The 27,672-nt window shown below is 37.4% G+C and overlaps 3 protein-coding genes across 9 annotated transcripts in view; 2 read left to right on the top strand and 1 right to left on the bottom strand.

Annotated features, from left to right (window-relative positions):
* The window catches only part of LOC109032389 (uncharacterized), a 42,223-nt gene extending 34,522 nt beyond the window's left edge, over window positions 1-7,701 (top strand). Inside the window, exon 2 of the mRNA XM_019044484.2 lies at window positions 1,961-7,701. Coding sequence (XP_018900029.2) covers window positions 1,961-4,714 — 2,754 coding nt within the window. The 3' untranslated portion in view covers window positions 4,715-7,701. The remainder of the gene's footprint in view (window positions 1-1,960) is intronic.
* A 4,912-nt stretch (window positions 7,702-12,613) lies between these two features.
* On the top strand, window positions 12,614-14,229 carry LOC109032321 (uncharacterized). Its single transcript, XM_019044394.2, has 2 exons — window positions 12,614-12,773; window positions 13,772-14,229. The coding sequence occupies exon 2, from the start codon at window positions 13,806-13,808 to the stop codon at window positions 14,169-14,171; it is 366 nt and encodes a 121-aa protein (XP_018899939.2). The 5' UTR covers window positions 12,614-12,773; window positions 13,772-13,805; the 3' UTR covers window positions 14,172-14,229.
* Window positions 14,230-16,861: 2,632 nt separating this feature from the next.
* DAAM (disheveled-associated activator of morphogenesis-like protein) overlaps window positions 16,862-27,672 on the bottom strand; it is a 192,260-nt gene continuing 181,449 nt past the window's right edge. For all 7 annotated transcript variants that reach the window (XM_072298358.1, XM_072298359.1, XM_072298360.1 and 4 more), the window contains 10 exons: window positions 27,091-27,223; window positions 26,546-26,672; window positions 25,611-25,808; window positions 24,347-24,763; window positions 23,773-24,011; window positions 23,110-23,413; window positions 22,337-22,398; window positions 21,553-21,745; window positions 20,542-20,712; window positions 16,862-20,055 (listed from right to left, as the gene is read on the bottom strand). In XM_072298358.1, coding sequence (XP_072154459.1) covers window positions 19,792-20,055; window positions 20,542-20,712; window positions 21,553-21,745; window positions 22,337-22,398; window positions 23,110-23,413; window positions 23,773-24,011; window positions 24,347-24,763; window positions 25,611-25,808; window positions 26,546-26,672; window positions 27,091-27,223 — 2,108 coding nt within the window. In that variant the 3' untranslated portion in view covers window positions 16,862-19,791. The remainder of the gene's footprint in view (window positions 20,056-20,541; window positions 20,713-21,552; window positions 21,746-22,336; window positions 22,399-23,109; window positions 23,414-23,772; window positions 24,012-24,346; window positions 24,764-25,610; window positions 25,809-26,545; window positions 26,673-27,090; window positions 27,224-27,672) is intronic.

The following is a 27,672-nucleotide window of genomic DNA, read 5'->3' on the forward strand; positions in this document are numbered from 1 at the left end:
CTGATTCATGTTGCGCGAATGCGAGTTCACATCCTGGCTCTTCCCTTGGTCGTCGGCCAGATCACTTAAAATCCCAAAATCGCTGCCGATTCCTGCACTAATGCTCCGAAATCATCAACTCACTCTTCGTCGATTCTTCGATGGGTGGTGGCGGGAGGAGTGGAGGTATTCACGAACTTTCTACGGTTGCGTCACTTTGAATGTCGCTGACGTCGGTCGAGTATTGGTGCCCGAGTGATCGGAGTGAAGTACGCAGCTGCAGCAGTCGGCTTATTGGGAGCGTGGGACTTATTCCGCCAACACCGGGACTAAGGGCAATCGCGAATGTTTGGCAGCATAATATTAAAAGCAGGAAAGCGGGCGCGTGGTACTCAAGTCAAAACGGCTCATTTTTCTTATTTTTTATGCAAAACTCGGGTTTTTACACAGTTAAATTTTATGGTATTATCATTTGAGTTTGAATGAATGCCTTTGAGAAGATGAACGTTGTTCATCTCTGGTAAAAATTGGCAGTAGAATGTGTGTTCCAAAATACTATAGACCTAAAGCCGGCTGTAAGATTTCCAATAGCTCCTGTAGCCGGCTGCACAATTTCTTATAGCCTTTTATAGCCGATGGCGATTAAGCAACGGCCAGACGAAAAAGTTTATGCTAAACGTTACTAAATACGGTCACTAGGACTTAGTTAGTTATTGGACTACCGCTCTCTTTTTGTGCCGTAGTATCTTGATTTATTTTGCGAGGAAAGCTCCGTACTTCTGAAGGATGCCTGTCATTCTTAATATGTTGGAGCGCCTTCAATTTCTTATGATACTGTGCAATACCTCTGGTGTGAAATAGTTGCTTCAGACGCCGTGGCACGATTCGGCGCGGCGGGCGGGCAGAGAGCGCGAAACGCGCATTGGCGCCTAAAAACCTAACAGAGATACTTCACGCATTGCGCAATGCGTGAAGTATCCCTGTTAGGTTTGTAGGCGCCAGTGCGTCGCCGCTCGACTTTGTGTTAGGCTCAAGTTTTTAATCTCGCGGAGTCAGCGTTTTTCAACTCATGATTTTGAAATGTTTGCACACTCTGTACGGACTATTCCCATTTTAATTGATGGAAAAAAATGTATTAAAGGAAAATATAAAGTGTCTTTTGTAAATATAAAAGTAGTTCCGTATCAAACTTAATGATTTCCGAAGCACAAGAATTTCTACACAATTTCTTATATCCTTTCATAGCCAATGGCGATAAATTGTAAAGTCCGGCGATAGGAACTATAGCCCGACTGTATACTTTTTATAGCTTCGTATAGCGCGGCTATATGATTTACTCCGCTTTCTACAGCCAGCTATATGATTTTCAATAGCCTTCTTTAGTCGGCTATAAGAACTCCTATGGTATTTTGAAACGCAGCTCCTATCGCCAATTTTTACCGCACGGATATGAAATATGTGTGGATTTTAAAGCTTGCCATCTCAATTCAGAAGTGATGCAATGTACATACAGAAATTGTACGTTCCTGCGTAGTTTTAAAACTGAGATTAGGATTAAGGTGTTTGGATGTCTTCATGTGCAAGATAATGAAATAGTATTTACCCATAATGAATGTAAATATTTGTAGTTTTAAAACGCTGGCGTCGTAAAATAGTTATGCGTTAACTTTCTTAATTCGATTAAATTAAGTCTGTAGAATTGATTAAGTCCACTGAAATAAAAATACGCGTCTCATTTACAAAAAAGAAGAAAAAAATTCGAAAATTGGGATTGGGATTTGACAGCTGGGAGCACATAATTTTGAAGGCAAATAATTGTCAATAATTTTATGAAAAGAGAAAAATTTCTTCGTTTAATTTGTATGCAAAAGTCGATTTTCTGGGCCCTTCATCATGGATAGGTATACTGCCTTCTTCCTCATTATATTGTTCAAGTGTTGTCCTTCCTCGACATTAATTACTCTCTTTTGGTCTGTTGCAGGTTTACATTTCCACGAAAGAACTGCTGCTCCCTCTCCTGATTCTGTTCTCGACAGTTGCAGCAGCAAATGACCAACAACCGATCGACAACAATCTCCTCCCAGAGGCTATGAGGCAGGTCGATGTCAACAAAACAATCGAAGAAGTCCAAGCCATCCTTGCTAGAAATTCCTCACTGCCTCGACTAACACGTGGTGAGATCCTTGCCCTTTTGCAAGATGTCACAAAGAACGCCATACCACCGGCTGTACACCAGCGAAAGGAAAAGAACAACAACCTTCTCCTAGTTATGCCGGTCAAGATCAACGGTACAAACCTTGATAATATCTACTCCATCACACCTGTGACTAAACTTGTCCGCCCTGGTCAAGAAACGGAAGCAGCTAGCTTCGAAACCTCGACGAAGCCCTACAACAAGAGAACGCAGAAACCCACAAACAAACCCGCCAGGCGCAGGAGACCATCCACCACGACCGAAAGCAGTAAAGGCTTCTCCCGATTCTCGTTGTCCGACCTCATCCGAACCACGACGCAAGCCTTCACCAAGTCGCAAGCTTACATGCCAGTAACAACGATGAGACCGAACGTCGGCATGTACCTGAACTACGTCACGAGGCAGCCACAGCCATCTTCGACAGAGGTGAGGGGCCAGAACTTCGAACTGCCAGACAGCATAAAAACCAACCTCCAAGCATTCGATCTTGGGAACAATAAGTTCAGTGCGAAGAACAAGAGTGCAGATAACTTCCAAAACAACTTCCAGCTCATACAAAACATATCATTTGATTCTCCACCGCAAGACACGAAGTTCGGCATGGGGGCTGTCTCAACAGCTATCAGGGTCAGTGAGAATGTGCCCGGACTCGATCAAGCCAGACCTGTTTTCACGCATCCTACAATGATATCTCTGACTGATCCAAATGACAAGACCGTCGAGAAGACGGTCTACAACCACAAACCTAGTGAGAGCCCTGAATACAACCACAAGCCCAAACCCTCGGACTTCTCTCTGAACCAATTCGCAGAAGAGGATTCTTTCCCAAGCTCCACGAAGACGTCGAAGATTAAGATGAAGGTGACAACCGCGCCCCCAACATCCACCACGACAGAATTTTCGATGTCCGTACCGCCCGATGCACTCACGCCAGAGATGAAGAACATCCTCGTATCCCTAGGATTGTTGAATCCCGAAACCGGAAAGATCATTCAAGAAACTCCGAAACCTACCGATACTCCTGATCTGTCGTCGAATCTCTTCAACCTGAAGCCGATGAGTCCCTCAGTAGATCCGGAATCTTACTCGAAGTTCAAGCCCATCCCTGTGGACGACGCAAACCCGAAATCCAATAACATGGGTCTCAGCAGTGACATGAAGGACTTCCTCTCCCAATTCGGTCTCTTGCCTGAGTCTTCGAGCGCGAAGAAGAGCCATGAATTTGACTACTCTCACAGGGGTCAGAAGGCTCTACAGTTCAACCGAGACTACTTGAACAACGAAACTTCTAATGAATTCCTAAGCGATCTAGCAAGTCTTGAGCTAGACTCAGCGAATGACTCGTTCAACGACCCCTCAGACGAGGCGTCTCATAATGTCAGCCTCAGCACAGACATGCTGTCCGATGACATGAAAGACGTTCTTCAGAACCTCGGGCTAATCGAGGAGACGATGGCTCTGAAGGGAAATAAATTGTCGAAACAGCACGTCTTCAATCCCGCTGTCCACACGGCGCTCTTGAAAGACTCGACAGAGGCGAAGAAAATTAAGAAGCTCTGGCACGCCATCACGGATCTTTCGAGAGACAACAAAACAAATGACCTCTCGCAAGATGAGCTGAAAATCAAGATCGATAACATCACGACGACCGTGTTGACTTCGAATCAAACGCACGAAAGCTACATCATGAAGATCCTTCGTCAGAAGAAGAAACCTGGCAACGAAACGGCTGCTATCGAGAGCATCAAGGCAGTGACGAAGAATATACCGACGGAGGAACCTAAAGACCCGGAGAAGGCTTTGGAAGAGCTGGAGAATTCTGGCGTGGAGGACTTCGAAACGGAGGCGATCGTAAAACTGGACGATGGTTCGGCAACGGAATCCGAGAACCCCAAGGATGACGACGAGATGGAGATGATGAACTCAAGCTCAAATCCTAGCTTCGTCCCTCCAATCGGCTCTTCATCGGGGAACCTGAACCAAGTCATGGACCCGCCAGACCCTCTCTCATCCCATGAGTTGCAGATCCTCTATGAGAACCACCAAAAGACCGAGTTCAAGCGACAGCAGCCATCGAATGATTCCGACACATCTTCAACGACCGTTACGGAAACAAGCCCCACATCCTCCATAACCGAAACCACCTCTGGCGACGTTACCACCACCTCCGGGGCATCTACCACATCTGGTGCATCCTCCACTTTTACCTCAGAGGGGTCCTCGACATCCGGTGACTCAACGTTGGAGACCTCCACAACCCGTGGCGATGACGAGAAGGCCGAGCTACCGTCCGGCACAGACAGCAGTGCTTCCGCGTCCATCGATCAGCTAGCCGATTCTTTTGGAGGAGCTAGTGTGGCCAGCAACCCACCAACGGACGAGGAACTCCCCGCTGCGACACTGAGGCCGAACGGTCTCTACTTTTACGTCGACTGGAACACGTTTTTAAACGTCGGCGAGGAAGACAAGAAGCCTGTTAACCTGAAATTCGCCCCTAAGGTGGGGAACCCACGGTTGTTCTTACCCATCACTGTACCTTAAATGAAGTGCCATTCGAAATGAGTTTTGCCAAAGGTGATATACACCATGTTGGTTGCTGCGTTACCTCCAAATTAGGTTTAATTTCCTAGGAGGAATAGCAACTAATGTCTGATATGAAAGTTCTTAAAGTTTTTGCGAAAGTATCAGTACTGGAAAAATCTTTCGAGCCTATCTTTTCTACTGTGTCGCTCTCATATTGAGAATACAACATTTTCTACTATTGATTGTTAAAAAATATATTTTTCTCTTAGAGCTTTTTATTCTATTACTCACAATTATTTAAATAGGAGTTAAAATGATTCGTGGGTTTACTGACGAGGCGTTCCGGAAAGTCAATAAATAATTTTAGTAACTTGCTATTCCGTCTTGATGGAGGTATAAAACATGATTCATGTTATTTATTGATCTTATGAATGCATGCTTATTGTTAAGTGATACCCAAAATATTGTTTTATAGAAAAATGAGTGGCTGCAAAAAAAAAAAAACAAAAAAAAAATTTTAAACGGATCCATATTGAGTCACAATAGTTAGGTATCGTCAGTATTTTTCCTAAAAGGATAAATATTCGATGGATTGGTTTTAGTTGGATTCAGCCGATGTGAGTTGAAAAATTTTTCACAGAATAATTAATTAACTCACGTAAACTCAAAATTATCTTAAAAGCACTGAGAGAAAATGTTTTAATGTTGTATATGATAATGTTTGATCTATCCAGAAAAGATAGGTTTCCTCGTTCTTTTATTTCATCTGAGAAAAGAGTAGAGATTGAATTGTTTTATTCAGCGTGCCATTCCTCAATGACAAGTTGCTGAGTACGAATGGGGGTACTTTTAAAAGTCGGAACTGTATTAAAATGTATTTGAGGGTTACCCCTCTATATCAATCTACAGGTATTTCTATTGTAATGTTTTTAATATCCCGGAGAACTGTTTTTATCTACCCCTTCCTGTGTCTGTTAGAAATAACAAATTATAAATGCCCGGTGCTGAAAAAAAGGCTCGTCTTCAGGTTGAGATGTCCTTCATTTTTTTCTACCCAATGTGTTTGCGAACAATCATTTCGCAAGGTAACCATTTTGCACGGAGTCAGAATACCAAAACTAAAGTATGTTTAGACATACACATGTTTTTGGCTTAGGAAGCCAAATGCAAAATATGATAATGACTTTCGATTTTATCCTACGGCTTGACATTCAGTGATTCGCCAGGGAGGTTTCCTCCTTCGTCGAGAATATTGGCCAACCAGATTCATGATTTGGAGAGCCCATAAAAACACGACTCAACCTGAACAAATGAGACTGATTTTCCTCGGGCGCCTTATACATAAAACTGTGATATGTGAATGTTAGTCAAGTAGTCTGAGTTAATAAGTTATTATTACGTTCATAGACATTAAATTAAAGGCAAATATTTATTTTCATAGTGAAGTAAGTTAGTTTATAGAGAAAAAAAGTTCAATATTGGTCTTCGTCATTTTAGGGTAATTTTTTTGTTGCTTAGCTTTGTGAAGTGACCGAGATGTTTAGTCATTCTTGTAAAAGATGTATGTTAATGAGCAAAATCTGACTTCAGGGTGATTCAGCGTTACTTTGAAATACACTTCATAACCAGTGGCTTGGTGTGCTTTGCGATATATCGATTTTTCTGCCATTGAAACCTATGGAAAAGAATCGATAGACAGGGTGTTCGCAGCGAACACCTTAATAATCGATTCTTTACCATAGCTTTAAAGGGAGGAATATCGATATATCGCAAAGCACGCCACGCCACTGTTCATAACCATTTGATAAATCTAAAAATTTACATTCCGTTTCCATTTTTTTGGTCAATCAATGACCCGTGAGAAACTAAATATTTCTTATAACGTAACGATTTTTCTAGGTAAAAGTATTAACGTGTTGCCAAATTGTTAGTTTTTATTTTACCGTTAAAAAACGTGCGACTAATTATCATTGTGCTTATTTTTAGTCCCTAAATATCAAAATCACTCGTCATTAACCACTTCAGCAAATCGAAACTAGAAGAGGCATCCTCAATTTCGTTAAATGTTATCTCTTACCCTACCCGAAATCTCCTCGCGCCAAGAAGTATGTCTTTTCCAATTTGATCTGGCTAAACTACCGTCGAAAAGCAAGAGTAAGAGGCGGGAAGATTGAGAGTCTCGTTACATCATCTTGACTTTTACGTTAGAGACACTTGCTGTGGTTAGCGGGTTAATTCTGACGATTAAGTGATCTAGTCAACAAAAACCGTGACCGATACGTGGTGTTCAATCACTTCTTCCGTCTCATTCTCTGCTTTTCCCATGGCTCTCATCTACTGGTGAATGGCGTGACAGCCCTGTTGCCGAGTAGCAAACGGCCCATCATCTAACTGGAAAAAAAAATCGCTTGGATCTAGGGTCTAGACTCTTAAAAACGTTGACAAGAAAGAATACTATTGATTCAATCGGACTTTTTGCTTGAATCAAAAGGAAATCCGCCTAAATCGAGAGGCTCGGCTCTTCGATTCAATGAAAAATCTGATTGAATCAAGAGTTTTTTTCTTGTCAATATTATTAAGAGTCTGGACTTTAGATCCAAGCGACTTTTTTTCCAGTATAGGGCATCCTTCGTCGCAAAGCGGTTCTCTCGGCATTTAAGCCTGGCTTCTAGTTCCGCCATACTGGAGTCAACGGTAAAGACTTTTTTTACCGCAACTACCTACCGTTGACTCAGTTGCTCCATCAGTTCATTTCAAACCCGGTTTATATTGAGCGAACGAGGATCAAATATTTACTTTGTGCAGTTCCGTTTTGCGATTGGCGAGTTGAGTGACTAAATACTAAAAAACGAAGGGACAAAAATAAAAAAAATTGCAAAATTAAGATACAACAACATACCTACATTTAACAATATTTGAGTAGAAACTTCTTGAATCCATAATTTTCTTACCTGGAATAATAAGTCATAATGATGGCAAAGATTCAACATGATTTTAAGTTTTTTTTTTTTTTTTTTTTTTTTTGGGGGGGGGGGGGGTCATATTTGGTCTTAATTCAACGAATCCATACTTGCTTAGAGGTATTCTAAAGTATTTTAGCTGATTATGTCATAATTATTTTATGCACATAGAAAACAAATAACCATGAATTACGAATGACGAATGCCCAAAAGTACCAAATCTTTACGCTCAACATTTTTATATTTATTATTACCGTTTGCTAATTCCATTGTTGAGTAATATTTGAAGAGTGGTAATTCAATGGTAAGTGTTGTCAGGTGTTGGATTGTGCAGTTGTTGCGCTCATTTCATTGAAATTGATCAGCTGAAAAATGAGCACTCTCATGATGAAATTAAGGCCGAAATTTTAAGAAAATTCTCCAACAAAAAGTGTACAACTCATAGGTGTATATGTTACTTTATAGTGAGAAACAAAATGCACAACCCTAGCAACGCCTAATGGCGCTTACAACATTTCGAATTTCCCCTCTTCATTTCTTTTTCAACAAAATGTTATCGTTTTGGACGGATAAGTTAGAGGGAATTCTTATCAAAAATTAGGTAGGTAACTTATTGTACATTTTTATATAGCACAATTTTGTCCAGAGCCGGAGTATTGGTGAAAATGTACGACGCAACAGTGATAAATCTGGAAGAGTGTGACATATTCCGGGAAGTCAAATGTCATCAATAAAGGTGAAAGCATATTTTTGAAAGAATTAGGTATCAATCTTTTGACAAATTAGACAGAACTCGACAATTTTGGGCATTCAATTAAAGAGAGTAGAATCCCTCAAGCACGCCTTTCCTTTCAAAAGACGATGTAAAATATACAAAAATAATTCAGAATGCATAAAATAATTGTACCCACACTGCAATTGACGGTCTGGATTAGAATGAAGTCTTTTGAATTTATGAGAAAAATTTAATCAAAATATCCGTTGCCCATTTGATATGATCGATTGATTCATTTTTTTCAGAAGATGTCTATTTAGTTTTAAAAGGTCACAAGTAGTTACGTTACGAGTACGCATCTCCCGAAAATGTGTCCAACTTTTTCTCCGAAAAGACAGGACAGCTCTGAATAGAATAGTCTGCTCAACCTGCTGATCGGGAGGTTCGGATACGAAAATTTCTTGAATTTGTCACTGTTAAAAGTCTTCAGTGCTGCCATTACTCCATCCATAGAATGTTATGTGTTTACAGTTTGTGAACGAATAAATCGATGTTGGAATATAAAACGTTAACCTCGTCTTTTCATTTATACCTCGACTGTTGTCATTTCATTCTTTTATTTATCCACCTACTTCTCATTTTATGTTTGATGCTACGGACCATATCAGTCTAAGTTAAATAGAGTAAAATAAAACCAATTACTTTTCACAGAAAAGCCGAGAAAATGACTTTAAAAGAATCATGAAAATTTACACCAGTAATGAGTGTGATAGAATCAGGCTTGAATCAGTGAGAACGAAAACACACCAACTCGAAGAAATGAAAATAATCAAGACACATACAAAACTGCACAGTAAGTGAAGAAGTTGGGCTGAGAAAAATATTTTTAATGCAGAAAGACAAGTTCTTAAGGACACTTTAAAATTCCAAGTTATGACAGATGCGCTAACTTCAATGACCTGTATACAAATTGACTGTCTTCAATGAGAATTGAGCATTTTCAAGTTACCGAGTTGATGTTTTTTCGCTCTCACTGATTCACCCCTGTCTGACGTTTTCAACACATAACTTTATGACAGGCTCCATTGAAAACTTACCGATTGGGATAAGGGTGACTGCACCACTAACCAAAAGGAGAAGAAATATTGTGAATATTATAACACTCCAATTATGTCGAGAAAGACTGCGGACACTATTAAAATATAAAAATGGAGATGAGAACTATAAATACAAATTGACGGTGAAACTACCCGACCACGTATTTCGGTTTGCGACGTTGGAGAATTTCTGTCGTGCTTACTTTTTCAGAGGGAAAAATACTCTCAACGTCAATTCTTGAAATTTCCTTGTTTTCCTAGAGTCCCTTTATACTGAGAGTCAAGACAACACCCCCTCATGGAGTCACAAACGGGAATAAAGATTACAGAAATTGAACGTTTTTCGTAATCTTTGATCGGCCCATTCTCCAATTTCTTTCTCCGTTCCTTCTCTCATTCTGTTTGTTCCTTGCCGAACCCGTAATTCCCTGGCCCATTCCAGATTATAATCTTTGCAATCGGTGAAAATGTAATCTTCATTCCCGTTTGTGACACCGAGGAGGCCTAAAAATACGGGAACCAATCAGAAATGGATTCACGTTGTCTTGACTCTCAGTATAAAGGGACTCTATGTTTTCCCGCTGTATGCGAAGGAAACTCCTTGAAAATTTCAAGCAATGGTGTTGATTTGTTCTCCTTTAACAGAGTAAAATGGGAGCGGAGATTAGATACGTGGTCTTGGAATGTCACCGTCGAAATACAATTGTCACAGCAAGACCTCAGCACACGATCCTTGGGTAGCCTACTCTTCTTGCATTTTTATCATTGGCTAACATGTTGTCTCCCAGTTCTAAACATTGTTCTCATCAAAAGTCGTGAGTGAATCCTATGGTAAAGGCAACGAAAATATCTGAGGATCTAAAATCATCTTTCGCTTGCTTTATCGCCCACTGATTCCTACCGGTTGTTATGAAACTTACGGCACAATGACCATTTCGGCTATTTTAGCGATCAAGAAGTTCAGTATCGTGTTCAGCTTTAGTCATCACTTACTTCTCGTCTTCGTTTTTAAGGCACCCCGATGGTGGCAAAAATGGTCCTTTTATTCTAAGTTTTGTGACAACCAGTAAAAATCATTGAACGAAAACGAAAGCGGAAGGTAAATTATTATTCCTCATAACAAATGATAAAATACAATTGGAAAAATTAAAGGATATCGGGATTTTAATGACAAAACACAGCAAATGAAGATGAAATACAAAATATCCGGCATCGTACTTGATTTAGTTAATTCCATTTATTTTACACTTATAATAACACGATGGAGGTATTTCTTCACTGGCAATAAACAATACAAGAGTTCCGTGGGTCAAAATTCCAAAAAAAATTCCAATTATGACCTCCTGTTATTCTCACACCTGCGAAAAACAAATTTTAGCCACTTTGAAGCCACCCTGCATCCACTGAATAGCAAAGTCCTCACACATGTAACACCTCCATTTGGCCTGGAACGGCGCAGGGCAGAGAGCAATGATGACAAAGGACTTTGAGATGAAAAGGAAAAGCCCTCGGCGCAGCGGTCGGCATGTAACACAAATTAGCGCCTACATAACTGCATGAATACTTCACGCATTGCGTCAAACGCAGTGCGGTCATCAGCTGCCGGCGTGAAACGCATAGCGCCTACAAGACTGCATGAATACTTCACGCATCGCGCCAAACACACAGTGCGGTCAGCGCGACACGGCGCTGCGGCGGCGGAAGTTAAGATCATTAAACCACATTTATGTTTGTTCTTTTATAATTTTTTCGTTTATTTCATATAAATAGAAGGCCTTGTCCACACACCACACAGAGATAGGTTTACGGAACTTACTTACGCGAAGTTTCGTGATTTTTTGGTAGTAGTGCGTTGACAGGGCTTTCGCAAAAAAGGTGTCCAACACGAGTGAACACATCTTATGCACCCCTCCCCTGTTCGTTTTTATTGATGTTTCAAAACGAATGAGAAGGGGGCGGTAAAATGCAGGCGGCCCATGAGTAGCAAGTAGGTAAATCCGGCCCTGTAGGTATGTGAGAGGAAACTCTACATATAATGCTCAAATACTTAATTTTTTGGGATTTCAATGGCTGGTGATATTTTAATACATTTAAATAATGAATTTATCGGAAAATAGACACTGTCGTGATAAAAATCAGTAATATTTTACTTCATCGGCACAACAGGCAACGCTGGGATTAGGTTAAGGAGTAGGAGAAACAGTCAAAGCCTTAGTTAGTTCCGCACACGGCGGATACTAAACGAATTCTATTATAACGCCTGGATACAACTATTGGGGTCCATGGATGTCCGCGTTGCATACGCACGGGATTGAAGGCGTTTTGACTTCAGACACTAACCGCCTCAGTGGAGCACTCAATGAGGGAGTCATACAAAAATTAGAAGCATTCAAAGCTCATATCGATGTTAATACGGAACGTAGAGTTTTTAGAAGTGGTTTCATTCATTTTCTCGCGCACAATTTTCTGATATTAGCACCCCATAAGCTGTACATATATTGTGAGGAAATTACTGTCTTCACATTTTTAGTCGGAAATTTCATGTTTGACCTACAGAGGTTCGTTTTTTTGTTCAGTGAGCTTTATTGCGAGGATCTAAAATTAGAGGATTCCTTCAATTGTGCATTTTCACTCTATCACAACTATTGTTTGTGGACATTTTTGAGTGTTACTTCAATCATAAAGTTCGCAAAACTCTCTTTCTATGGTGCCAAGGTTTATTTTCCAATAATGGGTCACAACAAGGTTAATTCTTTGGACTCGATCAAGCGAAGAGAAACCAAAAATTGATACGAAAAACACCTTTAAATAAAATAAGTCAGGAGTGCGAAGCTTTAAGTTTAAATATCCTCACACAATGTCCTGTTAAAAACTTAGAGTAAAAATACAAATCATCAATAGTGACAGTATAATTGATTACTCGTTTTCTTTGTTATTTTCGGATCCTGCGTGAAAGAGAAGACCGAAACTTCTACGTTATTTTGTTTTGCAGCAGTTCTCATACTCGAATCATAAACAATTCACATTCAACTCGATGTTTGTGCAGCTTTCAGGTACTCGTAGTTCTGTCAATCCGTCTTTATTAATAGCTTGCAACGACGTCGCGACAATCCGTTATTCGTCATATGCTCACAATTCTTCCCTCACAGTCATAAATTTATCACCTCGCATAACGTGCACATGTTTCGCAAGCATACACGATGTAATTTTGCAGTAGTAGGTAAGGATTGCCCCAAACCACCACGGCGAACCTGTCCAACCTTCTAATTCACGTGAAGGTACAAATATCATTCGCCGTTAAATAGGTAAGTTATTAGCCTCGGCATTTTGTAGTAAGACCATAAGATAATATTTTAAATTAAGTTTTTCTAAGGTTCCTCTACGGGTTGAACATTTTAGCTGCGTTTAATTTACCATTCTAAATGTATTTCTACATGTGTATTTATATTATAATCGATGGCTGGACCAGGGAAGCTCGCAGGTACCTTGGATTACGACGCTATAGGTACATAATAAACTGACTTCATAGAATGCTATAATTTCCAGTCTGACGAAAGTCATCGACGGAATTTCTCGAAAACTCCCTTGAGATTTCATCTTTATTGGAGAATATTCTACATAAAAATTTGAAGCAAAAAGTTCGCTTTAAAACAATGCCTCTCGCCTCCAAAGTGAACCGCGAGTTTTGAAGAAACTCACTATGTCCCCCTAAGTTTTGAACGAGAAAAAAGTGCTGTTTGAATTGAAGTTTTGCTCCTCCACAAGACACAATGTTTGAGACATTTAACGACTGTTTTCACTTGGACAAAATTTTGTCTCGCTTTTGAATTTTTGAGAGGAAAAAAATCATGACCAAAGTTGAATTCAGAACTACACTAAAAACTCATTTTTCTTTTTACAAAATTCGATTTGGTGCGCATTTCTACTCTGCCGTGCTTAGGAAGAACGCCGTATGAACATTCGAGAGATGCCAAATTTCCTTCGATAAAATGTTTATTCTTTAGGAAAGTTATGAATATTTTTTATAAGATTATATTATTTTTTAAGATAATATTTTTAAATTTTCAGAATCTTTAGATAAAATTGCGAAACTAAATTATCTGAAAAATTGGGAGAAAAATATTCATAAATTGATCAGGAAATTTACATTTTATCCAAAGAAATTTGGCAACACCTGATGGTTTATACGGCGTTCTTCCTTAGCACGGCAGTACTGAACTCGTTCCCAGTAGAAGCGTTAATTTCTCTTTTGATGACCGGCTTCTTTGCGAAATATTTTGCAACAACAATTCCTTTTGTGTAGATCGAGAAGTTTGCGGTCCGAGCTTGAGTCTAGAATGTTTGGTTCCGCCCAAGCCTTTACTTGCCTCGCCATTGTTGGTTTCTTGGTGGCATGTTTCCCGAAGCTGGCGCTGGGAGTCGTACATTTCGAAGGGATGCTCTACACGAAGGTCAATTACACAGGTTCAGAGGGACCCTTCATCTGCTCTGAAGAAGTCAACAAATGTCAAAACTGCGCAGGACTGTATAAGGGTTGGCGGAATAAAGCCATGTCCATCAAGACGAACAATACCTGTATCATGGCGTTCAGTCTACCAGACTGCGACAATCAATCTCAGATTTACATGATCACGAAAAGTATCCCGGATCTTGGAAAAGTTAAATGGGCCAAGAGGATTCAATCATTAGGTATTTGTCTTTGAAACGCTGGGAATTTATGCTGGAAATCTGAAATGTTGAATGAGATTTTATTAAAGGAAATCACAGTTTGTACGACGGAATGTTCGTTATTTCCCCGATGAAAAATGGGTCCATAAATACATGAATACGTTACGTTCTGAAAGAGGTCAGTGATCAGGTGACCGGTGCGTGACGCGAGGTAGGACAATATCTCCTCGTGAGAGGTTTCCGAGTGATCAGTCGCCTTCGATTGAGGAGACCGCACCAAGAAAGGCCTATAACTGGAAACTGCGTTTTGAGAAAAACGCATTTAAAGCTCTGTTTTTGATGTACTGCGCAGACTTTTCTATGCAGGTACCCTGTTTTGGTGTTTTTGGGTGACCTGACCCTTCTATTGAAGGATGCCGGGTAGATTTTGCGATAGATTTTGGGTTTCTACTCTCATATATTTAAAAAAAACGCAGTTCATAGGCCATTATTACGCCCAACAGTCATTGTGGTGGCAATATGAAGTATAAACCATTTTAATCACGCATGATTAACGCAAGATGGAAGAGTATCAATAGTGAGTAAAGGAAGGGGTAACTAGTACCTTACAGACCCGTTTATAGGTCGTTCTTGCACCCATCGATCGAGAGGCCTGACTTAACTCGGAAAAAAAAAGGTTTTTCGACCTCGAGCCGTTACCTATCCATATTCTATCGCAACCACAGCATAGTCCAGAGTACGTAGATTCCGAAAAGCAGATGGGCGTAATAACGACCTTTACGCCTATAGGCTACTCTAGGTGCAGTGTCCTCAATTGTAATCTTCCGTCACATTCTTACGGCGCAATGATACAACTATTTGAACTCTCCGGAATGCGTGAGGTATCACACAGCATTTGAAGGCGTTTTCAAAACAGCCAAGTTCCGATACTCGAATTGTCGTTTTGAAAAGTTCTTATTATTATGTCTTATTTCCTACCATTTGTTTGTTTTCAATCCTCCTATAAAAACTGCACATTTGCTGAATACACTTCTGGCTAAAGCGCATTTTAGCTATGCATTTACGACTACGAAAATGTCACAGGAAATCGGCAAGACTAGCGTTTCTGAAGGCTATTTCAATTATGATCTGCTGTCGCATTTCTAAGGCGCAATGATACAACTATTTGAACTCTCCGGAATGCGTGAGGTATCACGCCGCATTGAAGGCGTTTTCAAAACAGCCAAGTTTCGGTATCAGGTTTGTAGTTTCGCAAGAAATTGGAGCACAAAATCAATAGAATGACTGATCTTACGAGCTAATGTACCTAACTCGATAAATTTGTGTTTTATTTGACGGAAGCGTTAGAAAACAGTTCGGTCAGAAATTTAAAGCAACCTACGGTTCATTATATAGTTCATATTCTTTTGTTTTGATGCGTACCACTTGTTTATTTTTAATCCTCGTATAAAAACCGCCCATTTGCTAAATACAATTCTAGCTTGAGCGCACATAAGCTATGCATTCACCACTGCAAAAATGTCAAAGGAAATCGACAGGCCCAGCGTGTTATTGAAGGATGCCGGGTAGATTTTGCGATACATTTTGGATTTATACTCTCATATATTTAATTTAAAAACGCGGTTCATAGGCCATTATTACGCCCAACAGTCATTGTGGTGGCAATATGAAGTATAAATAATTTTAATCACGCATGATTAACGCAAAATGAAAGAGTATCGATAGTGAGTAAAGGAAGGGGTAACTAGCACCCTATAGGCCCGTTTATAGGTCATTCTTGCACCCATCGATCCAGAGGCCTGACTGAACTCGGAAAAAAAAAAGGTTTTTCGACCTCGAGCCGTTACCTATCTATATTCTATCGCTACCACAGCATAGTCCAGGGTACGTAGAATCCAAAAAGCATATGGGCGTAATAACGACCTATACGCCTATATGCTTTTCTTTGTGCGGTGTCCTCAATTACGCACGTATGCAAAATTGATAACGAAAGATCACCCCTCTCATATCACTACCTTAAGTCTTAGAATAGGTTGATGGCTACGTTGTTAGAGGCAAGATCGAGGCACTAAAGGCAGTTTCCCTAATTTGAATCAGTAAGAGTGAAAACACACCAACTCGGAAAAATGAAAATGTTCAAGGGACATAAAAAAAGTGCACAGTGGGTGAAGAAGATAGGGTGGAAAAAAGTTTTCGGGTGGACAAAAACTTATCGACACTTGAAGAACCCGCGTATATCGACGTTGTAAGTCCGTAACCACGTATCTCGATGACGTATCTATACGTAACTTGCGTTTTTGATGATGTTATAAACGTTTGGAGTGAATCGTGTTCAAGATTGGCTACAGCACTGGCAAACTGTTGCAGAGGTCTTCTTCAATTTCTTTTCTTTTTTTTTTTTGGCTCTCGAATTTTCTTCTTTGAGGTAAATTTTTTGTATAATTTTTGCGCCAAATGATGTAGAATTAATCCGCCTATGCTGTGGTGTAGTTCGTTCATTATTTTTTTCTTCACCTTAAGGCACATTTTGCCATGCTGCGATGGTCGCATGTTGTACAAATCTCTAATAATGGACTACCGAGAGTTCGTTGACTGGTAGGTAGCTCATTTAAGAGGGAATTTAAACGAAAATATGACTAAAGAAGTCGATTTTCATGAAAACGCAGGAGATTCTTCTCCAATGATACGGCCCCTGTTTAGGAAGTTATTCAAACTCAGTGAAACATTTTTGGAACAAAAAAGCAGTTTAATTGAATAAAGTAACAAGGACTTACAAACATTACAAAAAATACAAAATACTACTGACTAATTTACACGCAATTTCGATTCTCAGATCCTGTATGAGTCAGATATATAATTAAAGCTGGGAGAAAAAATTAATTACTGGTACCTATAGATAACTAGTTTTAAATCACTCTCTGGGTTTTTTCACTCGAATTTTTTCTCAGAAATAACTACATTATGAGTTGCCAAATTTTCAGTTTTGTATTGGTTTTCACTCCCCACAGCCCACAGCAGGTGATGATTTTTCCGAATGCTGAGATTAATCTACCATCCCCCTCCAAAACTTAAAAAAGAAAAAAAAAAAAAAACTAAAGACTTAAAATGGAGCATTAATTGTTTGATTTGATTCGGACTGCTTCTGAATCAGGAAGAGGAAAAGAGCTAACAACAGAAGGAAGCAGCAGAAAAAGAAATCTTCAACTATAGAGGAAAATTCGTTATTTTACAGAACAGCTTTTAATCCTATTTAACTCTGTAAACAAAATCACCTTCAAACATTTCTGGGCCTTCCTCCAAGGGGATGCTTAATTTGTATTGTTGATGCCTTATGATTAGACCATTTGTATGAGGTCAAAAAGTCTCCAAAAATTTTAATGTGATTTTCATTTAAAATGCATATCATGGTACAATCATTAACCTAATCAAGCGATAGAACAACGCGAAATGTTTCACGGGGGAGGCAACAAGGAAGTCTAGGGCAAAGCATTTTTTTAGAGGGAGGTCCAAAGGTAAGGGTTGCTCCAAACTCCGCTTTCTTTAGAGGAAAATTTTGAATTATGAGGAGCATGAGGAGAGCAAGACCGCCTCTTCTCTTCTCTGACTGTTGTTATTTTAGTTGTGGTGTATTTTATCACTAAAATAAGAAAAATGTGGGACATTGGACGCATTCAGAATTGGTGAAACACCGGTGATAAGGAAAGTTAACACTCCATCTAAATGGCGTAGTTCCTTGACTTATTAATTATGTAATGAACTTAATAAATGAAAAAGGGGAAAGATAAGTAAAAATGAATGAAAAAATGAATTTAAAAAAAGGAAAAAATCTCCCAGCTGTATAACTAGACATGTGTTAACATTGATTGTTCGACATTTCTTTTCAAAAAATAAAATGCCAATTTGCACTTCTTGATGTAACTGAAAAACGAACAAAAAATTATAATAATGAATGAAAATGCAAAAGGGAAGAAAAACATTTTTACAAATTACTGGCAAATACTGATTGATGATATAGAACAAAAATTACAATTTCTACACTTGATCATAAAATTAAAGTTAAGGAGGTATATTCAAACAGTTTGACATTTCTATATCACATACAGACTACACTAGAAGTGACACGAGTATAAGGAAACTGTACATGAAAACATGGCAACCTTTTCAAGTCTTAATAATTTAGGTACCTAATAAAATCACTTTTTACAATTCATTCATTTTTCGGTTGATCCCACAAGAAATTTAATTTTGGACCAAATTGCATTTACATTGTCTTTTATGTGTGAAATGTTCAAATAAAAATTGTAAAAAAAAAGAACAATAATTCTGAACTTGCCTATTTGAGTATCGTCATTGTTTCTGAAGGCTTGCAAAACAAAATAAAATGACATTAAAATGAGTGGTAAAGTATTTGAGTGGTACATATTCAAACTATCTTGCAATTGCTGATACATATTCTTCAAGTTTGTTCTTTTGATGTATTTGAAAAATGCATCATCTCCAGAAAAAATTACTTTCCTACCAGCAGTCACAAGTCAATTAGGTATCATAAATGACCCATAAATATTAAAGGTCCAAACTTGTCACAAAAATTATAAAAATGCATGGATTATGAAACTGATTTGTTGATGCAATCTCCCACTCTTTTTGCTGACTACATTACTTGGGTAAATTTTAAAGACGATTTTACAGAGCTTCTAAATTGCATCAGTTGGATAGGTTTTCATTATTCTGTGTAATGTGTTCATATTAATAAGAATAATTTTGAGAATTCTGCAAAATTTTGTTGCAGACTATTTTTATTTCATAACTTTTTTCAACGAAAAATTGACATTTATACTACACAAGAAATTCCAGAAAGGATATCTTAATTTGGAAATATTATCAGTTTTGAGTCCAATGTAGCTCTTACTGGTAGCACAGTTTCTAAACTTAACTGAACTTCAATTTTTCTCAAAGGTTAGTTTAAAAGATGGTATCTTCTTTTCTTAGAACTTGGAGAAATGCACTGAAAGTTACTGTCAATGTATTTTTAACATGTTAATCACTGACTCAGATTGGTGAAATAGTTAGTTCATCATTTAAAATGCAAATAATGCAGCTCAGTCCTGATTAATGACTGTTAAAAAGTACTTTTGGATGACTATTGAAAAAATCGTCAAAAATTAATTTTCAGGAAAGCCTTTTCTGATATTTTTTTGAGAAAATGTTATGGCTGATAAATTTACATTGAAAAATCTTTCAGAGAAAACTGCTATTTTTAAGCGTTTTTTAACATTTTTCAAACATATTTAAAGGGTTAAAAAGAACAGTGAGTAGATCTTGTAGAAGTTATTAAGATTTTAACACTTGAATTTTACCCCTGGTAAATTTATCTTTAAAAAAAAAATGACCCAAAAGAGGTTTCCTAAAAATACATTATAACAGTTTTTGAAGACTTTTTTCAAAATTACAAGGTTCTTTTCAAAAGTTTACCTTTGACTGTCTTTACTACTGGGGAGCTCAGACTTTCACTCATTTCAATACAAATAGACCAAGATTGATTAAATAAAAACCAGTTTTTCAAGTGGTTTTGGCTCAATTACTCCTGCAGAAGTAAACACACAAACTTCAAAAAATGGTGGACAAAACTTTACTCATTGCCACTCAATGGATGTTTCACTGGCCTCTGCGTGGGTGACTTAAGATCCGCTCTCTGCTGTCATCTCTATTTAAGGCTGGAGGCGAGTGTCGTGATTTTCTGCTACGCTTGATTTTAGCAAGACTATCCTCACAGAAAACATCGCCTGTCCTCAAAGCAGAAATCAGGTCATCAAATTCACCCTTTTCACCTTTCACAACTCCATCTTTAAGCACATTACCATTGCTAAGAACTGTGTTTTGACTGTCTTTGCTCTTGCGGTCGATTGTTCGTTTCTTCAGCTGAAAAAAAAAGAGGCAAGCGGATGAGGAGCAGAAAAAGTAACAAAGGATAATCATACGCAGGTAAGGGACTAACTCATTGAAGAGCCTGTCTACATAGATTTTGTGTAGGAGACTTACCTAAATTACCATCCGAATGTTAATGGTGGCTCAGTTTGAGATTATTTGATCAGAAAGGAAAAATATACAAAAGCAAAGTAATTGGCAATATACATGAATGGGAGAATGAATATTAAATTTAATGGTATCAAAAATTTTCATGTTGGACTATTCTCTTTTCAACTACCCAAAAACGTTTCTCAGTCTGTTCGCTTAAAAAATGAAATTGTGCTCCTTTGACTTTCATCTAATAAATTATTATGAGCTGATACTTTTAGCGTACAGTTATTGAGACGTCTTGAGCAAAAACTAGATGACTACTTCCTTAATTGAAAGAAAAAAATCAGAAATCTAGAACATGTATATAACATCATTTTAAAAACTTACATCAACCTCCTGTTTCATTCTTTTCTCCTCCTCTTCTCTCCGCCGCTTCATGTTCTCATTATCATGACGAGCCTCATTCAGTGAAGATAAGAAATGGTCAAAAATACCGAAGAAGTCATCAGGCTGTATTGTAGAATTGTCCTCTCCGAAGAGTCTGACGGCTCTGTCAAACTGAAATGTAAAAGTAATATTGAAATTTTACTTTTTACAAGAAAAATTGAAACGGTACATAAAAATACAAATAAAATACTTATCTTGTGAATCTTATAAATTAAAATTAATAATCTTATTGAAAAGCATAAAAATTTCCAGTGATAGCTGCATTAAAAAAATATCAAAATGTAGTGTACAAAGTAAGATGAACACTTTTTACTCACTTTGTGTAAAAATTTGCGCATGTAAGTAACTTCATGAGTGTTTAAATTTTTTAGAAAACTTAGATTTTAATAGCCATACATGTTCAAAGTTAGATCTTGTGATCTTGCTTTTTTGCATGATTTTTTTGTGTTTCATCCACAATGATATGAACAATTTTGAATCTCAAAGGAAGTTAATAAGAATTTTGTTTATTTTTTCCAGTCCAATTTGTATGATGTTTACCTACCAATATAAAAATTAGACAAAAGATTTTCTACGCTACAAAATTCCGAAAAGGCTGGGGAAATTTTTAAGCAAGCATACCTATATTTTTTAGAGTCATTGTTAGCTACTAGGGATGCTAGGCTCTAGAAGTCTAATTCAATTTTTATTCGTTACTATTTAATTGGTACGATCTTACAAGGAGGAGAACTAGATCAAATCAAGGAAGAAATCCAAAGATGCAATGCTGGCAATGCATATGTGAATACTTTCCAATTCATGAATCCATGTTCAAAGTTAATTTTTTCAATTCAATTCTGCAGTTACTTGCTACCAATACTTTCTTTCCTGATTGATACCTGGTCAAAAGACATGAATAGAATATGATTTAAGAATACACATTTTTTGTTAATATTAATGAAGCAAGCTCACCCTGGTTTTCATGTCATGGAACAAGTCGTCTAATTCTGACAAGCGACATGTAGCTGTGGCATGGAATTCCTTCATGACAGGTAAAAATCGATCACCGTTTATGAGTGGCTGAACTCGCTGGAACTCAATTTCTCTTGCAACTTCTGCCAAATTTGTTCTTAGTTGGTTCATGTCCTTCTCCAATTCGCTTAAGCTGAAATAGTATAAAACATTGAATGTTAAGATGGAAAGTTATGCTTTAGGGTTTGTAATTTATTAGACATAAATTCCTGTCAAATCTGTAGGGTGTATACCACATTTTTCGAAGCTGGGGACTTTTTTTCTCAAATCACAGCAAATGGCAACAATAGGTGCTTACTTCTTAATTTTCTTCTCTTAAATTTAGGGACATATCTCATGTTGAGTATTTTTTACCTATCTGATGTAAGATTTGTGTTAGAACTTAACGATCGCAAGGGTGTAGTTGGCAACCGGAAAAACATTTTTTAGGTCGACAGAAATGCCTGTTTTAAAATACATAGATATAGGTGCGGGACAGGTGCATCCAAGACCCAACAGCTCTCAGGTATCAGCCTATCATGCATGAAGGAAGTAGACTAATAGGAAAAATGCGGCCAAAGACAATCCAACATTTTTGCTTAAATAGCCTGGCTTAACTGGAAGTTTTAGCCAATCTGACCCCACTTCTTCTATAGCAGTCCAGGTGTAACTATCTGCCCTCTCCACATAGTCAGTGCCACTATGTATTTTGTACTAATCATCAAAATAAAAAGAGGATACTTACTTGACTTTTGAAGCCTCTCTAACATGAGGGATATCTTCTTCCAGCCGTAGAATATCTTTGAACTGAAAATATGAAAAAAAAAACTGGCGTCAAAGAAGGGAAAAGTTGTACCTATAAAAAATTAGGATTTTTTAACAAGTAAAGACTTTGGTGAATGAAAGAAACAATTAAGGTTTTTTACTGGTGGAACCCGGTAGATTTTGGTTTTTGGCTAAAGGGAAATTTGTATCAATGAGAACATCAAATGCTGACTTTGCACTTAAGTAGGTACCTTGAGGTACCTAAGTTGAATTTGAAAATTAACGATCAAGTCCAACTTAATCTCCATGAAACTTTGATACAAGGATGAGTGTTGTGTTGCAACACTTAATTTTTCATTCTGTCCAATGGTTTATCATTTTACCAGCCTGATGATTTTTTATTCACTTATTTTTTTTAAAAAAAAAGTTTTTAATAGTTAAGCATTTTTCTAGGAAACCATTAGAAAGTCAGAGATAATTGCAAAACAATAAGTTATACATTCCTCCTCCAAATCAGTGGCTAGAAAATATTAACGGTAGGTAATTATGTGACAAACTCACCTCTACGGAAATTTTAAGAATGCCAATACGAGATATCAACTTGTTACTTTTCCTATGTAGGTATTCTCATTTATCTACTTAGCTCATGTGAAATGGAGATCATCATTTAGAAATATTAAAATAGAAAAATTACCTATCTTTTTTTTCTCTATACTACATTGAAAAAAATATATACATCACTGAAAAAAGTACCTTTTTATCCGAAATTTCAACAAGATAATGAAGAAGAGTGGTGCCTTTGGCTGCTGATGATTTGGTATCTGCTAACCGATTCAAAGAGGTAAGCCTAAATCCAACTGCATTGCCTCTAGCACCCCTGTTCATGTAGTTTCCTAGGGCAAGAACAACCTCTAACAATCGTCGCAAACGGCGCGATCTTGCAACTTCCCTTGAAGCCTCCATGACTGCCCGGACACGAGGTTCAACCTCGCCAATCCAGACACTAAACCTCTTTTTGTAGTGTAAGCTTCTCAGTCTTTGCTCATAATGAGGTATTCTGAAAAGTAATGAGAAAGACAAAATTTTAGATGAGTCTACCAAAAAGATTACTTTGTGCAAGAGAACATTGCTGCTGAGATTAAGTCAAGAGAGGGATAGATATTTAACAGTCAAATATATAGAGTCAAGAATTTTTCCAACGTGCAGCAAACTTTACAATAAAAAACTTAAATTTTCATTACGAAGGCAAATAGTCGTTCAAATAATCAGATTTTGAGATTTCTAGTGTCCCGAAGAATAAATTCATTTTGTGCTAGAATGAGGTGTGAAGTTGCATCTTGAAACATTAATTTTGCATGTTTGTTTGTACCTATTGGTACCTATGTGTATTGTGTACTTAGGTTTGAGGATACTTACTTTGAGATCTCAAAAAGAAACCGATCAGCCCTTGCTAAATTCTCAATTTCTTCGCTGTGTTCCTCCAATAATGCAGCCTCTTCAGCACTGGGAGTGAATTTGAGCAGCTGCTCAACCATGTCTAATGGCAACTGATCACGGCTGTCCATACTCAGGATCACTTTTGAAATATCCTCATCCGACATTTTCAACTTAGACAACAGAATTGTGCAATTTTGCGCCCTTCGGCCATCAATCACCTGTAAAAGCAGATTAAAATGAATTCATTTGAATTTAGACAACTTTTCTACATTTTTAACTGATTCATTGTAATATTTGGATGCTGAAAATTTTAGAGAATATGGCGTCCATGCACAAATTATTACTTTTTTTTTTGTCATAATCTTTAGATTTACAGGAAGCAAAGTTCTACAGGGCTCATGAGTGAGTACAGACCATACTTAATGGTAAATATCATACGATATGTTTTTACAAGACATGCAATGATGAAATTTTGTCTCGTAATGTCATCTCTCTCTTAAAATACCTTAGTAAATACAATTCATGGTTGTATGACAGTAAAAAGGATACTGACCGACAATATTTTTGTCTTTGACTTGCCCAACTGCCGCAAATCTTCCACAGAACCGTCATTTGCGACTCCATTCTTTTGGTATGCACAAAACAGTCTGTCAATATTCTCTAGCTCCATTGCACTGTACAGTTTTGTGTCGTCCAGCTCAGTCCAGATGGTGCCATTAACCTTGGCATCTGGTAGTTTTGACCAGTTGAAAGACTTTAGTGGGTTTGATGGTTGAGGAACATTTTTGGTGACAGTTCGTACGGGCATGGCTGGTGGAGGAGGCATTGGTGCACAAGGAGGAGGGGGAGGAGGACAGGGAGCAGGGGGAGGAGGAGGTGGAATAGTCGCCGGCGTTGATGGTGAGTCTGCTTTCCCATTCAGTTCTTTCTTCTCAGTTTCATCAGCTTTATTTCTGTTTAAGCCGACAACCTGAAGGAGAAAAATTTACAAATTATTATTCAAGCTTCAATGGCATTATGTTTTTCACTTCCCTGGAAAGTTAAAACTTTTTTTTTAAAAATAAAAAAAATAAATAATAATTGTATGATAAAAGTTTTATTACCTAAATATAAAATTTTGACCATGGTACCCGTTCAAATGGTTTAAATTAGGTAATTTTGTTAAACACTTAAGATACCTAATAATTAAAACCGTTCATAATTTTAAGCTGATTTGCACTACCAATACTTAGACATGCGTAATATGAAAGCGACAGATATAAAATCTGATCAGGAATTGAATTTCACATGGTTTTTTCTCTAATTTCACTCAGCTTTTTTCAAAATCAGCTGACAGGAGCCATCATCTCACACATAATACTATATATGTACGGCTACTGAGTACGACAATTTTTCTGATTATGAAGAGATTCGACCTTTGATCCGTCATGAGAGACCTTTCAAGACTCCACGACACATTAAACTGAGTAAAGTGTTGTATTAAAACTTTCGGGATGGCAATAATACAAAATTGATCACATCTGAAGCACCCTTATTATCTGTTTTGAAAGTCAGTTTTCATCAAGGCACTCTTTACTTCCAACAGATGTAAAAAAAATTCTTACAAATCACATGGAATTACTATCCAACTAAGTAGATAGGTACTTAGGTTCTTAATGAAAATAGAAGAATATTAGCACCAAATCAAGAAACACAGAGGTTCTGTTTTAAAGTTATGCATAGATATTCTGACATTTTTAAACTTTAAAATTGAAGATTAATTAAAAAAAAAATGGAATTATAATTCCAGATTTTTCAACCATTCAGATGAATTATACCTTTGCATCATCAGGAAGACATCCTGAGCTTAGAAGTGTTTCAAGCCTCTTTCGTTCTGCCGTTTCAAAACCTGCTTTGTGTTCCAACTCACTAACTTTGTCTTCCAATTCCAAAACCCTCTGTTTTGCTTCCAGACAGTTGACGGTCTCCTTCTCCAACCTATCTTTGACTCGGATCAAATTTGACTCGATATCTTCCTGTACACCCAAACAGAAAAAAAAACCATGAGGTAATGAGAAAAAAGTGTAGAACAGGTACAACAACTAAAGATACGTACATCCAAAACAGGAACTGAAAGCTATTTTCTGAGCCTCTTGTGAGAATTTGCCAGAAAATGTCAGTGGTTTTTAAATGTTGATAACGATTTACATGATTGACTTTACACAGTGTCAGGTAGGTAAAGTTTTCTGCAAGTGGTAGGTAAATACATCAGTCTCAATCCACGAATTTACACAAGCTGACATAGATTTTATAATCGGTAAGTAATTAGTTCTTGAAGTACTTAAGATTTTTCTCCAAGCAGACAAGGTTCTTTTATGAAAATCTTAAGTAGGTACTTGATGAATGATTAAAACATATTTTCGAACAAACTGCGATCAAATTACTTAGAGACGCAAAACATATTCTCAACCAGTACCTAAATGTTAATTAGGGCGAAACACTTGATTTTTTAAGGCATTTTAAATGTAAGAATCCTTGCTCCCTCAATTCAGATGTTTTTCTTTGACACAAGGGGCACTTCTGCATGGATAATAAAATTAGTTAAGAAGTTTCATACATCTAAAAATGGATGTAAATAAATGTTTAGATAAATGCTAAATAATTTGCATCTATCAAATCTTGAGAATCGCCCTCTAATTATAATTGGGACACACCTAAGTAAGTAGGTAATAAAAACATACAAAACATAAAAGACATGTATGATCTCACAAACCTTTTCTTGCGTCCTTAGGTCTAATTCTTGTTCTTTCTTTGCTAACTTGGTGACAATCTCAGTGTTTTCTTTCTCCAATTCTTCTGCTTTCGTTCTTGCAGCAACGAGTTCTTCCTCTTTAGCAAGTCTACAAAAAAAAAATGGATAAAACATATGAAAGAGACAGTAAAACAGCTCCATTCAACCCCTCCTCCATGAAGAAGTCAGAAAAAATTGAGACAATGCACCCTCTTATATATTTTCTATGTGTATTATATTTTCTTAAATATATGAAAACCTACATGAATATTCCCTCATATTCATTTTTTTCTCTTAATTGTACCACTCCTTTTTTTCGTCAAAAATAGGTAAAAAGTTTGACTTCTTAAAATGATTTATTTGTAAAATTAGGTAATTTTCTTTTTTTGTTTTTTGATGAATTTGCCCATGTTGTATGTAAACACAGCATACTTACGCATACTGACATCATACTCAACGTACTCATCATCAAAATTTTATTGAAATAAGTAAATTTGAGGGAATTTTAATGCATGATTGATACTTACAAATGTACTATTTCCTTCACATTTATACTAAGTGGCGAGACATCTGTATCTTCTCCATTTTCTGTTTGCATTGTCAGCTGTTGAACGATCCTGTCAAATAAGAGCCAATGCTGCGGTTGACATCCATAGTCCACTGAAAAATAATGGACATTTGAGAAATTTTTTCGAAAAATGATTATCGAGTAGGAATGGGAGGAGAAAAAATTTGGTTCACTTATGTTCACTTCAATTCAAAAGCCCTTGATATAGAATTCAACATCATAAAACCTGATTAAGTTCCAAATTCATGAAAGAAATGGTTGAATTGAAAATGGAAAAAAAAAAAAAAATGAAAAGACTTTCCCGTGTCTCTCCCTTAGAACTCAATTTTAAAGGAGGGTAAGAAACAGCAATATTGCTATCAATGTACAATGTAGATGGCTAAATGCAAAATATGCATATTTTAACTGCAACATCAAAAACTGCAGATTAAGTATGTTCCATTTTCCTCAATGAAAACTAATAAAAATGCCTTTTTACAATTTTGTATGATTTTCTTTAGGACGAGTGGAGAAAGTTTGCACAAAATTTCTATAGAGACTG

This window comes from Bemisia tabaci, chromosome 3 (genome assembly GCF_918797505.1).
Source record: "Bemisia tabaci chromosome 3, PGI_BMITA_v3".
In the NCBI taxonomy this organism is placed as follows: domain Eukaryota; kingdom Metazoa; phylum Arthropoda; class Insecta; order Hemiptera; family Aleyrodidae; genus Bemisia; species Bemisia tabaci.

Coding starts and splice junctions, on each gene's coding strand:
- LOC109032321 (XM_019044394.2), top strand. CDS start 13,806: ATGTTTGGTTCCGCCCAAGCCTTTACTTGCCTCGCCATTGTTGGTTTC.